Source organism: Dipodomys merriami, unplaced genomic scaffold, assembly GCF_024711535.1.
Source record: "Dipodomys merriami isolate MVZ:Mamm:240054 unplaced genomic scaffold, mDipMer1.0.p SCAF_41, whole genome shotgun sequence".
Taxonomy (NCBI): domain Eukaryota; kingdom Metazoa; phylum Chordata; class Mammalia; order Rodentia; family Heteromyidae; genus Dipodomys; species Dipodomys merriami.
Window position 1 is genome coordinate 2,080,074 of NW_027205715.1, and position 14,158 is coordinate 2,094,231.

The following is a 14,158-nucleotide window of genomic DNA, read 5'->3' on the forward strand; positions in this document are numbered from 1 at the left end:
AGGTATAGTAGTTGAGTTGGTGACCCTTCCCAAGCTTTTTTAGTAATTTATCTTTTGTGCGTCTGTCTTCTAAACACATGGAGGACAGAGACTGAATCCTTGAATGTCTAATGCCCAAGAGAAGGCCTGAGATTTAAGGATGTGGTAGAAGTACTCCACAGACTTGTACCCAACAGGTACCATTCATCACATGGCCCCAGCTCTCAGTGGTTAGCTGCTATCTCTAGGTACCCACACAGGACTACAGTGGAACTCAGGAGATGAAGCCTCTGCTGAGGGCGGGGCTGGTAACAGAGCTTAGTCTTGGCTTGAAAGTCCTGGTTCAGCCTTCTGACTGTGTGAATCTGGGCAACCCTCCCAGCCTCAGTTTTTTCATGTTAAGTGTAAATAATGGGGTTCAGCTTAAGAGGGTGGGGGGGGCTTGATATAGTGATGCCCATGGAGAACTTGGCCCTAGAATCGGGCTTTGTGAAGGGGGCTGCCATCATTTATGGACATCATTGGAGTGGGAAGGAGAGGTAACAAGGACTGGAAAGGCTTAGGGAGGGTCGGCTTAGGGAAGACTCAGGAGTGGTGGGCTGTGGCTGTTTGTTGCTCCGTGGCTCTGGATAGGAAGAGTTGTAGCATGCACCTGGGGCAGGTGTGTGTGTGTGTGTGTGTGTGTGTGTGTGTGTGTGTGTGTGTGTGTGTGTGTGTGTGTGTGTGTGTGTGTGTGTGTAATTATCTCAGGAGAGGAGTGCTGGCTGGCTGGCTGAAAGGCAAATCAGGAGAGATAAGGATGGAGAGGCAAGTTGGGGCTGGGCTATGGAGGTCTTGAATGCTAGGCTAAGGGGAGGAGATGTTATACCAGTGAATTTCCATTTCTGATTAGGATGTTCATAGTTGGCGTGGGCTAATACTGAAGTCTGTTCCCATCCCTCGCCCCTACCCCACCCCCATCTAGGAGTTATGAAGAAGCCTCTTCTCTAATTTCCCCCTCACACCTCTAGGAGATGTTAGTTTGCTCCTTTTCTCCTCCCCTTCCCCAGCCCTTCCACGCCCCCCCCCCCCCCCGCCAGTAATCTCTTCTGAGATCTCCTGACTGATCCTTCTAGCTCAACTCCCATCCAGTTATTTTGAATTCAGCTCCACAGGTGGGTGAGCAGACAAGCAGGTGGATATTTCTGCGATTGTGGAAACAGTCCAAAGACTCCAGTTCAAATCCCAGATCTACCACACACTCTGTGACCTTAGATATCACCCAGCCCTTGACACAAAGAGATGTGAACTTGGATGACCCCCAAGATTCTGATGCCCTGGTGTTTTGTTGTTGTTGTTGTTGTTGTTTTAACAGTCATGGGTCTACGTGCATTCCTAGTGCCAGTATTAACACAGAAACTCCCAAAGTCTGTCTGTTTGCACTGGCCCAGACTGGTGGTTTGAAATGATGAGGGTGCCAGCAGTGTAGGCCCTTGGCTAATATTTTCTGAATGAATTACTGAGAAATAGCAGCCTGTCTTAACATCTTCCCAGCACCAGCTGCTGAGATGATGGTAGGCTGTGGGTGGCTTTGGGAGGGGAAAGCTCCTCAGAAACATAAAAGCTTTCTTCAGAACCTTCTGGAACATTTAGTCTCAAGGAAGAGTCAGCAGTACCAGGCCACACAGCTGTTTTCCAAGTTCTAGATTTTTCCCTCTGAACCCATAACCTTGGTCTTTGTTGATCTCTTGGAAGGAGCAGGCAGCTAGATTGGGTGCTCACATCTGGCTCCTGCCAGGCAAGAGGCTGCTATGAATTACCATTCACATATGGTTGAGTCCATCTGGTACACGCCATGCTGTCTGCTTTAAACAATTACTTGTGGTGACTCTATGAGTTTTTTGTTTTGTTCTGTTTTGTCAATCTTGGAGCTTAAACTCTGGGCCTGGGCACTGTCCCTGTGCTCTTCAGCTCAAGGCAAGTGCTCTACCACTTGAGCCACAGAGTCACTTCTGGTTTTCTGGTGTTTTATTATTGGAAATTATAGTCTCACAGACTTTAATGCTTGGGCTGACTTTGAACCACGATGCTCAGATCTCAGCCTCCTGAGTAACTAGGATTACAGGCATGAGCCACCTATGCCCAGATCTATGGATTTTAGGCTTGGACAGACCTGGGCTTTAATGTTTGCTACAAATGTAACCTTGGACAGGTCACATGCCATGCTGACCTGAGCCTCATGTTCTTTGTGGTTTAAAAAAAGGGGGGGATATTTAAAATGTGTCACATGAAGCTATCATTTTGTTATTGTTCAATGCTATCGACTACATGTTGGACTCAGGTGTCCTGAAATTTAGCCTGAGAAGAGACTGATGAAGGAAATCAGGCTGGAACAAAGTCCCACTTTGACCTGCACAGCCAGAGCCCAGTACAATGAACTAGAAGTCAGAGGTTGGACTTTATTGGCCATCTTTTTTTTTAATTTCACATTTTATTAGTAGACAGATGGGCAAACAAAGAGAGACAAAAACCACTAAAGGGGAAGTCAATAGAAAATGCATCAGATAAATCTTTTCTCATAAGTTAAACTAAAGAAAAAACATCTACAATTTCATCTACGAAAACTATTAAAGTCAGGTGTATCTTGCTGGTTTCAGAATAGTTGAAAATTGCACCTGAATCTTTTTAGTTGTAAATGTAAACCTTTTTTAAAAAATCAGGATAAGAGGGTGGAGAGTTAATTTTCAGCAGAGAACTATATGCTGTCCCCTTCCAATCTTTTACTAGATACATACTCAAACGTAAAGAAACCAGCAAGTAAAGAAGCAAATATCTGACAGCCTTTATCTTACTACAGATCTCTCACTGGATGGTGAGGATTAGCATTCCTGAATGGGGTCCCAGACAAGTTGTGGCTCTTAGCCTCCAGCTGCCAACTTCCCTTCCCCCTTCAAATAAGTTCAGGGTTGCAGGTACCCATGAGCCTTTGGAAACTTACTTGGTTAGAATGTTTAGGAATCTCAAAACTAGTATGATGTGGCGGCTGGTATAGACTGCTTGGGTTTCCCTACTCAGTGTCTTCTTGTCTAGTCTGTACAGGGCTGTGTGTACCTGAAGCTTGTGGAGCTATGTGGATTGTTCTACTCAGATATGCACGGTATCAGCCAGGCAGCTGGTGTGATACTCCAGTTGTCAGGTTTGAACACCCTTTGCAGGAATCAGGCACTCACCTGGCAACTGGATCTGGGGCCACCAGCATGAGTTGGGTTGTTATTCTGAGCTGGCTAAAAGGACCAGAGAAGCTGTTCCCAACCAGATGAGAGATTTCATAGGGGAGAAATGTTACATCCTGCCCTGTGATCCTAAACCCCAAGGGCCTAAGTAACAATTAAGCCACAGGACAAGTGGAAAAAGGCCCTGGGGCTTTCATTAGCTGCATCTCCCAAGTGACTCACTGCCAAGATATGTTTCTTTCACCCAAAATCACTTACTCTGTATTCCTCTGCCAGGAATACAGAGCAAAAGACAATCCCTGCCTTTGGGAGCTCCCAGTTTATTACAGATATATCCTAAAAGTTAATGTCCTTTTAGCTTCTATAATTGAAGTTATTCTATTCCAAGTGAGGGAAATAAGGTCCTACTTTGAATGCGCTTCTGAGAATCCCAAACAGAGCTGGAAAGATGGGAAGCCAGAATCTTCAAGGACCTTTCAAGTCACAGCTTTATTAGTAAAAAATCAAATACATATGTGACAGCAGAGGAAGCATTACTACATAATGAGAACCTGCCCCCCTTCTTCTAAAAAATGAGCTGAGTTTAATCTACCCAGGAAGTGGGTGTTTTCCCCCCTGTGCCTCTGGGCTACCCTCAGGTCTCACAGAGAAGGCAAGGAAGACTTCAGGGGTATGAGTAAGTAATTTCTCCTGGGGGCCCCAGAGCCAGTTTTCATCATTCTGTGTAGAGTTTCCTACTGTAGTACCAGGAAATTGTGCAATACAAATGTCTATGTAGATGCTCCTGGCTGATCGGTGAAGTCCAAAGAAAGAAGCAAAGGGTTGTAATACCCCACTCCTATGAGCTGAGATTGAAGGGACCCCAAGATAGTAGGCAGGGTCCTCAGGGATCAGCAAAGGTCTCAAGGAGAAGGCACATCTCATGGAGGATGAGGTTGGAGTTGGCCCTATTCAGCTCAGCTGTCCTACCTCAGTAATATCACATGATGGAGCCAACCTTGAATACCCTGGGTTTGGTTTATTGTGAGAATAGAGCATTTCCTTTCAGAAAGGAACAATGGAAGCTAACTTTTTGATCGTCAAAGACTCCAAGGGGGACCCTACATCAGGTGCTAAAGGCACACAAATATTGCTTTAGGAAAGCCCCTCATTTGTTTAATTCTCTATAGACTGAAGGACCGAAAAGAGGACAGAAGAAAGACAGTAGGTAGAGACAACAGATGGGACAATTTAGGAAAGAGAGTAAGCAGCATGGGCCAGCAGAAGAGTCTGGAAGGCCAGGCCAATTTATTCAAGTCTCAGTCAACTCCACTGGCTTGCCTAAAACTGGGATGGTCCCTCAGTCTTGTCTGAAGTACTGTGACTTTTAGTTTCAGTGTGATCGGCCACTAGATGCCAGTTGCCATAAAGGACTGTGGCCTTGTGGGAGGCCACTGACTCTTGGGCAGAGATGATTACCAAAGCTGGCAACTGAAGCTTAGCTCTGTAGGTACTGGAGGAGTAGGTCCTTCATCCTGGGGAGGTGTGTAGGAGGGATGGGGGAATAAGAGTGAGATTCTCAGTAGCTGTAGGAAACCACCTTTTGGGAATGGAGTTAACCGTGGCTTGGGGTAGCCTTTGTTTTGTTTGGGGCCAGCATACACATTTGGACCCAGGATGGAGAAGCTAGGAGTCCCAACTGTCTTCAGTGGGCAAAGACACTTCTTAGCAGCCCTTGGGTTTAATGGTTGGACACCATTCCCATTTATAGAGCACCTACCAAGGGCCCAGCACTCCACTCCTGTTATCCTGAATTATCCCAGCTACCAATGATACAGGTATTACTGTCTTCATGTGTGAAGGAGGTGCATTTATGCAAAAACTCATGGCTGTGAGTAGCAGGACTGGGGGTCAGATTTATCCTTAGCTCCAGGAAGGCCAGAGACAGGAAGGCCTGCTGGCCCAGAATTCTGCCTCCCACTCACACCATGCTCTAGGTACCCAGACTCCGGATTTCCGTGGTCAGTCAGCTGATGCTCCCTTCCTATGTACAAGAGCCTCCTGCTTGATTCCTTCTTGCATAATGTTCCATGCCAGTGGCCTCTCATGCTGCTAACGAAGCCAGGGGCAGGAGAATTGATATAGAGGTCAAGGCCTGTCAGACTCCCTCTGGGCCATCAAATAGCAGCCTAGAGCTCCAAGAGCTGATCATTCAAAACTTGGTCAGACAAGGAAGAAAGAACATGTTTTCACTAACAGTTGTGGCTTGACTTGGCATTTTGAGCTATGCCCACACGAGGACCATAGATCTCTCCATATGCCCTTGCCCAACCCTGTAAGTGTTGGGCAAGCCCACTGAGAGCAGTCATGGCTCTGAGAAATATTTTACTCTCTCTTACATTCACTTTCATACACTATACCTCAGGTGTTAGAGGAGGGGCGGGGCAAGCCTGGGTATTTTAGGCATTGACTCAGGTTTTCTTGGGCTCTGGTGAAAGCCATTAGGCCGTGAGTGTTAGCTCAGAGCTAGCTCTGTATAATTTCACTCCTTAGATCTATTGGCATGTGACCAGAATTCACATCTTGAGGGATCCTGTCCTTAATAGGCCTGTCTCAGGGTACTTCCTCTTCTTCCTGTGGTCTTTCCATGACCATAGTCCCACCAGCCCTGGGCTACCCCACTAGTCCCTGAATGCTTGCCTGCCCCTTCCCTTTTCCTAAGGTCATTCCCTACTTGCCCAGGTGACCACTTTGGTGACTTTAGTGACCACTGAGACTTCCTTTCTGAGAAGTTGGCATTTGCACAAAGACTTCTAAAACCTCCCATGTGGTGAGGAGTTTAAGGGTGAGATGTCTGGCTGTATAAGGTACATGGAAAAGACAAATGCTTTTGTATTCTCACAAAATTCATTCATTCATTCATTCATTCATTCAAGGCCATTTGCCAGAATCTCTTAAAGAAGTATCTCCTTTCCTCCTGTGGCCTTTAAGGCTCTCAGGTCCAGTGTAAGCCTGCATGTGGAAGATGAAACATAACAGGGCCACCAGAATAAGGCATTTGGCAGTTGGGAGCCTTGCAGGGCAGTGACATCCAGGAGGTTTGCATTCAGCCTTAGCTTCTAAGAAGATGCTGCAGGGCTATTTCGGAAGAGGTGGTCTCAGATGGCCTCCACCACCTCCAGCTCCTTCATGACAGCTCAGCCGTCCTCTGTTTCTGCAGAGCCTGCACTGTGGTGGAAGAGTTGCTAGTGGAAAACCTTAAAACTAAGGTCTGGGTCAGGACTCTTGGTTTTATCCTTTCCCCATTCCCAGGCAGTGGCTTCTGTCTTTAGGCATGCAGAATCCTATTATTATTATTGTTGTTGTTATTGTTATTATTATTATTATTTTGGTGCCAGTCTTGGGGCTTGGGCTCAGGGCCTGGGCACTGTTCCAAGAAGTTTTTGCTCAAGGCTAGCCCTCTATTACTTGAGTCACAGCTCCACTTGTGGCTTTTTGGTGGTTAATTGGAGATAAGAGTTTCATGGACTTTCCTGCCTGGGTTGGCTTTGAACTGTGATTCTCCCATCTTAAGCTTCCTGAGTAGTTAGAGTTATAGGCGTGAGCCACCAGTGCCCAGCAGAATCTCTTGATACCTTACTTCCTGTTACTGACCCTAAGATCAACTCCAGGCTCTGTGGGAAGAAAAAGGTGTCCATGAAGCAGAGATTTAGGTTTAAAGCCAAGCTGTACACCAGCTGGATGAACAAGCATCTGGTCTTTCCAAGCCTCAGTTTCCTAACCTGTAAAATAGGATTGGTGGTCATTGTCTCTCAGGAGTTATTCCAAAGGGATACTTCTGTAAAAATCTACATGTGACTTGGCCTATACTAAGAACTTGTGATTGTTTGTTGATTTCACCTGACCCACTGCCCACCTCCATCAGCTCCATCACCAACATCCCCGTCACACATGTGGAAGGATGCAGATTTGTCTTCTATGTGATATGGTGGGGGAGAGGGAGAGATCAAGCAGGAAATGAGAGCCTGACTTGTGGCATTTACAGAATTCCAGCCTGGAGCAGGGTTTGGAGTACCCCTCTGACCAACATACCAGGTGGCTCAGCTAGTTCCAAAGCCCCAGTAAAAGGTGCCTCACCACACAGTATCCAGAGTCATTTTTCATGTTGGCTGGAATACTCTGGAATCTTTGGGTATTTGGCTACTGGTCTGGGGTTCTGGAGCCATGTAGATTTAGACTCAAACTCCACATCCAGGACTTTCTAGATGGATGAACCGGGGCAGATCACTTAGTTTTCTCCTCCTCCAAGTGAGCGTTACAGGTATTGCTTCTGCAAGCTTCCAGGAAGTATAAGTGAGTTCCCAGATGTCCAGTGCCTAAGGCTCTGTCTGGTACCTAGGGGTGCATCTCAGTCATTTCCTCTACTCCTCACCATTGGCACCATCGCAAGAAGGACCTGGGTCTTGCAGCATTGTAGATTTGTCCTTGAAAGCCATGGGCTTCCTAAGGAGAAATGTAGAAACTAAGTCCCCTGGTGAGTTTAACCCTGGGGACTATGTGCCTTCTCCTCTCTCTTTTTTTCCTATATGGAGCCTCAGTTTCCACCTCTGTAAGTTGGAGATAGAAGAGATCTTGACTCTGTAGACTCTTTAGGATGATCACATGAGACATTGTCTAAAAAGTGCTTGGACCACAGTAGAGGCTCAGCAAGTGTGAGATGCTGGCATCTGTCGTTACAATCGCTAGTGTTGCCATCTTTACCTATTTCCCTGTTTCCCTACTTCCCCAGTGTGGGTGGGTCAGAGTGTTTGGTTTCCAAGGCGACAGCATCTCAGCTAAAAGTCAGTGGCGGGGAGGAGTTTGGTTCAGCTTGGGCTGAGTCAGCAAAAGGAGTTGATCTTTGCTGTGGTTACTACACTTGGCAGCCTGGGCTAAGGTGGCATGCACTCCATGACTCACCTCATCGAAACAGAGCCCATTAACCTCACCCTAGCTGCCAGCACACAGAGAGAACTAGCTGTGCCATTCCGATCGGGTCTAATTCACCAGGGTTCTCCCAGGGACTCATGCTGCTGCCCAGTGCCTCGCCGCCCCCTTGAGGTTCTGCCACGCTGTGGTTGGATATCTTTCATGGTCAGAGGGGCAGAGCTCTTGTTCCTTTGCCCCAAAGAATGTCTTCAGTTGTCTGTAACTGGGTGAGCCACACAGATCGAAAGACCTGAATGTGAATCCTGCTTCTGTCATTTATCAACAGTGTCTGAGGAACAGTTGACTCTCTTCTTTTCCCAGCAGTGTCCTTCCCCCCCCCCCCTTATCCAGGGGACAAAATGACCATGACTGAAAAATATGCTTGTGGCTATTATGAGACCCCAGAGAGCGTGTTCAGGAAAGTCACGTGAAACCAACAATGAGGAACATTAGGAAAGCCAGTCATATGTGACTGTGGGCATGCTCTCTCCCCTTCTGGTCTTAATCTTCTTGCCTTACACAAGAAAAGATTTTTGCCCAGTGTCAGTGGCTCATGCCTGTAATCCTACCTACTCAGGAGGTTCAAGGCCAGCAAGAAAGTCCATGAGACTCTCATATCCATTTAAGCACCAAAAAGTTGGAAGCAAAGCTGTGGTTCAAGTGGTTGAGCACTAGCCTTGAGAATAACAGTTTAGAAACAATACCCAGATCCTGAGTTCAAGCCCCAGACTGGCACAAATTTTTTTTTTTTAAAGAGGAGAGTTTCTGCATTTGAATCATCTGCACCTAGGATCCTACTTGGAGAGAAGTCAGCCAGAGACAAGCTTATTAGCTTTGCTTTACTTTAACCAGGTCTTACTAATTTGGCTGTAGAACCTCATTACTATGACTATGATTGTGCTACTCCCAGAATTCCTGCTGTCACCTGGGTTAAGTATACTGGGTAACTCCATGTACCTACCACAAAACACTCTTTGGGCAAAGGCCAGTTGAGCAGATGGATGGGAATCCCTGCAGCTCTTGTGGACATGGGTCTAAGACTTTAAGGATCACATACCTGCCTGTGTTGTTCAGGAGCCTTCCTGATCCCATACACGCTGTTCCTCATCATCGCTGGGATGCCGCTGTTCTACATGGAGCTGGCTCTGGGGCAGTACAACCGGGAAGGGGCAGCCACAGTGTGGAAGATCTGCCCCATCTTCAAAGGTAAGAAAGCAAGGGAGCTGGCAGGGAGTTGAAGGGGTTTCTCAAAGCCATTCTTGATGTCCCTGGAGAATCAGATGTGAAAGTGAGGTCTGGAGTAGACCAACTCTTCGGTTCACAAGTACTGACAAGTTCAAGAAGGCCCACTACCCTAAGTTACACAGAAAGCATTTGGAGTGTCACTCACTCTAAACCTAGGTTCCCACTCAAGGTATAACAGGAATCAGAGAGAGTCTATTTTCAAGTATGGGAAATATTCAGAGATGTCAGAAGTATCCAGCACAAGTAGCTCTGTTCTCTCTCCTCTTGTTCTCTTGGCAGACATGACAAATTGATATGAGACCTTTTCAAGCTCAGATAGAAATCTGCTTCACAGTTCTTGCATACAACAGCCACAATAAAGCAATTGCAATTTGAATGTAAGATAAGCCCACCTGCACTTTCTCTTGGAACACATTTGCGAGAACTAGCCATGACAACTGCTATTCTTTGGTCCCTATACAGCTAGAAGAAAGGTACAGAGTAAGAAACAGTATCACCTAAGCCCTAGGTAGAGAGCTATGCCAATGAGGACAAATAAAATTGCATGAGGCTCTTTTCAGCTGGCAGTACTGTAACAAGAATAGGCTGGAGCAAGAATCTTGCAAGACATGTACATTCGTATCTTTTCTGTTTAATTGCCAGAATCTAACGTAAGCTCATTTTACTATCCAAGTCATTTATTGGCTTATTTACAGAAAAGTCCAGTGGCCTGATCAAATACAGCTTGATCTAGGTGCTCGAATGATGTTGTCTGGAATTTCTACTATGTGTCTTAAGTCTCTTTTCTTCTGTGGAGACATTACTTCCAGGTGAATTCTTCTACATTGCTAGCAAAGATGGCCATCAGAAAATTCTAGGATGAAATCCTACCAAGCTCATCAAAACAAACCAACAGACAAATAAACAAACTATATACATATGTACATATGCATACATATATGTATATATACACACATATACAAACGTACATTTACATATATTCATGGCTTTATTAAAAGTCTCAGACTTCATTAAAGTCTCATTGGACTTAAGTCTTTTATGACTATGTTAGCCAGTCATTGTGGCCCTGAGAAAACAGCACTGTAATTGGCCAGGCCTTCATTATATGTCAAGAAAGCAGAGCAATGCCTTCACCCTTAGCCTCATGGGCTAAGAATTACTTAAGGATAATTTCTTTGTTTTTACTTTTTTTTTTTTTTTTGTCGGTCGTAGGGCTTGAACTCTGGGCCTGGGCGCTGTCCCTCAGCTCTTCAGCTCAAAGCGAGCGCTCTACCACTTGAGCTACAGTGCCACTTCCACTTAAGGATAATTTCTTAAGCAGATTTTTTAAAACAATAAATCATCTAGGCAAAAGAAGTAACTTTGAAGGATCTGCTACAATTCAATTTCTGCTGGCAGAAACAGGTGGTTGAAATAGGACCCAAAACATACACTAGGCTGAGTTAGGGAGTCCCCCAGAAGCAGATATGAGACAAAGTCTTAAGTTTTGGGGGAAAGTGGCCCTAGGAGCATCAGTTAAAGAGGAGGTGGCAGCCCATAAAGAGTGCGTCATTGGACCAGGAAGGATAGAGAATGTGAAATGCATCTCAGTGTCCTCCTGCTGAGGGGTCAGGATGCTCACACTGCAACTCTCAGGGTGGCATTAAGGGCCTGGTGCTTTCCAGCCTGGTTGCTAATCTGGCAGAGGGGATGACAGGGGTAAGAGAGAGCCCTTGTTCAAGGATGGTTAGTGCCCATAGAATATGAATGAAAGCTAGGTGCTGGAGCCTCCTGCTTATAATCCTATCTCTTTAGAAGGCTGAGATCTAAAGATCAAAGTTTAAAAGCCAGCCAGGGAAGGAAAGTCTGTGAGACTGTTATCTCTAATTAACCATCAGAAAACCAGAAGTAGAACTGTGGCTCAGGTGGTAGAGCATCAGCCTTGAGAGAAAACACTAAGAGACAGCACCTGGGCCCTGAGTCCAAGCCCCAGTACCAACATGCACACGCGCACACATGTGCACACATGTGCACACACACACACACACACACACACACACACACACACAAACAAGAATTTAAGTGTGGCTCTCACAATCTGCTACCAAGGAAGAGAGCTGAGAAGGTGGGGGAGTAGAGTTAGAACCATCCACCCAGGGGAAGTGTCTCTAGAGTTGGGCCTGGGAAAATCTGACCCCATGTTTCCACCAGGAGTGGGCTATGCTGTGATCCTCATCGCTCTCTATGTTGGCTTCTACTACAATGTCATCATCGCCTGGTCTCTCTACTACCTCTTCGCTTCCTTCACCTTGAACCTGCCCTGGACTGAATGTGGTCATGCTTGGAACAGCCCTAACTGCACCGACCCCAAGCTCCTCAATGCCTCCGTGCTGGGCAACCACACCAAGTACTCCAAGTATAAGTTCACCCCGGCAGCAGAGTTTTATGAGTAAGTCACAGAAGCCTTATTGTGGGCACAGTGAGGCCTGGGCAGGTCTGATTCAAGCACTTACCAAACCATGAAAGAGGGGGAGCTTACGCTAGTTGGCGATTGTAATGTAGAGGCCTGCTGCTGAGCTAGAGGCTGATACAGCAGCACCTGGAGGTTCTGGAATGGGTCTGGAGAGCGGAGACAACACACTAGTAAATAAACAGGAAGCAAGAAGGTGTTAGAGCACCTGTGAGAAATAAGGGGCACTTCCGGGATGGCAGCTGCCCTTAAGGGGCTAAAACCATGTATGTGGAAGAAACTAACCATGAGATGAGACACAACATTTTTTTGGGGGGGGGAGAGGTGGGGGTGTCAGTCATGGTGCTTGAACTCTGGGTTGGGCACTGTCCCTCAGCTCTTCAGCTCAAGGCTAGCGCTCTACCACTTGAGCCACAGCGCCACTTCCTGAGATGAGAAGGAACTTTAGCTTAACAGAGGAAGCCAGGAGCAGGAAGGAAGGCTTCACTGTGGAGGTGATCTAGGACCTGATTTCCCAGCCAAGGGAACATCTGGAGTCTCAGCCAGTAGAAAGTAGAGCTGCAGTTGGAACACAGGATCAAGCCTGGACCTAAAGATGGCCCTAACCCACATGCCATGTTGGACTCCAGACTTTACAAATGGATGTCATTAATCAGACATGGTGTCATAATCATGACTCGTTGTTCTCCAAGTGAAATTGGGCCCCAGCCATTGTGTAAGTGTTTCTTTTAATCCTGAACATCACAGTCTAAAATGGTCCTTATTCTGTGAATGAGGGAATAGGCACAAAAAAAGTTGCCTGTCCCAAGTTAATCCAGTTTAGAATAGAGTTTGAACCCAGCCAGTCTGGCTCCAAAGCCTAGCAAAATCACCATAGGAGCTTTAAACCCCACTTATGCCTGGATCCTGGGCATAGAGATTCAGATCTCACTGGTTTGGGTGCAGCCAGGGTAGGCAGACTTTTAAGGAATCATTTCTTCCACAATTCTAGCATTTAGTTAACACTGAGGACCCCTAACTTAGTCATTGCAGTCCCGTCTCAACAACATGCCTGCAGTAGTCTGGGCGACAGCTCCCTGTCACCCATCATGGAAACTTGACAACCTCCTTTAACCTTCTTCTGTAGAGCATGGCCTCAGAAGATCCCTGAAATGTTGGACTGCTCATGGGTTGAGGTTTCAGGCCCTCCTGTTTTAGGAACATGGTTTGAACAAGGAGTTTGGTCAGGGATGAGGGGCAGAGGCACTGCCAATTCAAATCATTGCTTGTATGCCTTTCCCTTTATCCACTCCTGGAGGAAAAAAGCATGATTTTTCTTGAGCTCCAGCAACTCCTGTTCTCACATACATAACATATATATATATATATATATATATATATATAATGTAATAATATATATTATATATATTGGGGGGTCATGGGGCTTGAACTCTGGGCCTGGGTGCTGTCCCTCAACTCTTCAGCTCAAATCAAGCACTCTACCACTTGAGCCACAACACTACTTCCTGTTTTCCAGTGGTTTATTGGAAATAAGAGTCTCACAGACTTTCCTTCCTGGGCTGGCTTTGAACCACAATCCTCAGATCTCAGCATCTTGAGTAGCTAGAATTACAGGCATGAGCCACCAGTGCCCAACTGTATAAATTAAAGTAGAAAAGTATAGACTTGTCATCTCTAGTCTAGTTAGTATCTGATTCCTCCTCTGATGGTCAGCAAGTCTACCCTAGCAGAGGTACCCGGCTGCACCAGGCAAGACGACTTTAGAGATGCCGGCTACTTTTAGTTGGGACTTAGATTTCTTTCAGGCTCAGTTGTGAGCAGGATGTGGTGGATAACAATGTCATTCTCATGTATAACTCCCAAAATGGACTTGGGGGACCTAGAGTGAGAAGCAGAAGGAGGAGTTCATTGCAGTTGAGTTCTACCCTGCAGATATCTCTCTTCTCTCTTGATTCACTTCTCCACCCTGACCTCTGTGAGCCTTCATAGCATCCTGCACCAGATCCTGAACAGGTCTTCATAGCCAGTCCCTTTCACAAAGCCGGGGGGGGGGAGTGATTCCCATTTTACAGATTAGCAAGTAGAGGCTCAATTTTAAGTACATAGCAGAAGTGGTATCTGAGCACCAGCCATCTAACCCAAGGCCCCCAGCCCCACCCACAAGTCTTTCTCTTGTCTTTCTTTTCTGTCAAAAGAGTCTCAGGAGGTAGGGGCAGGGGGTTTATTTGGGATAGTAGTACAGGGGTCGCTGCAAGTAGATAGTAAGCCTTCTCATGCATTTCTTTCTCACCTTGGTCCTGCCCATGTGCTTTGTATAGGGTTCACA

The 14,158-nt window shown here is 46.3% G+C and overlaps 1 protein-coding gene across 2 annotated transcripts in view; it reads left to right on the forward strand.

Annotated features, from left to right (window-relative positions):
- Slc6a2 (solute carrier family 6 member 2) overlaps window positions 1–14,158 on the forward strand; it is a 44,376-nt gene that overhangs the window by 2,984 nt on the left and 27,234 nt on the right. For both annotated transcript variants that reach the window (XM_069992320.1, XM_069992321.1), the window contains exons 3-4: window positions 9,213–9,344; window positions 11,574–11,811. In XM_069992320.1, coding sequence (XP_069848421.1) covers window positions 9,213–9,344; window positions 11,574–11,811 — 370 coding nt within the window. The remainder of the gene's footprint in view (window positions 1–9,212; window positions 9,345–11,573; window positions 11,812–14,158) is intronic.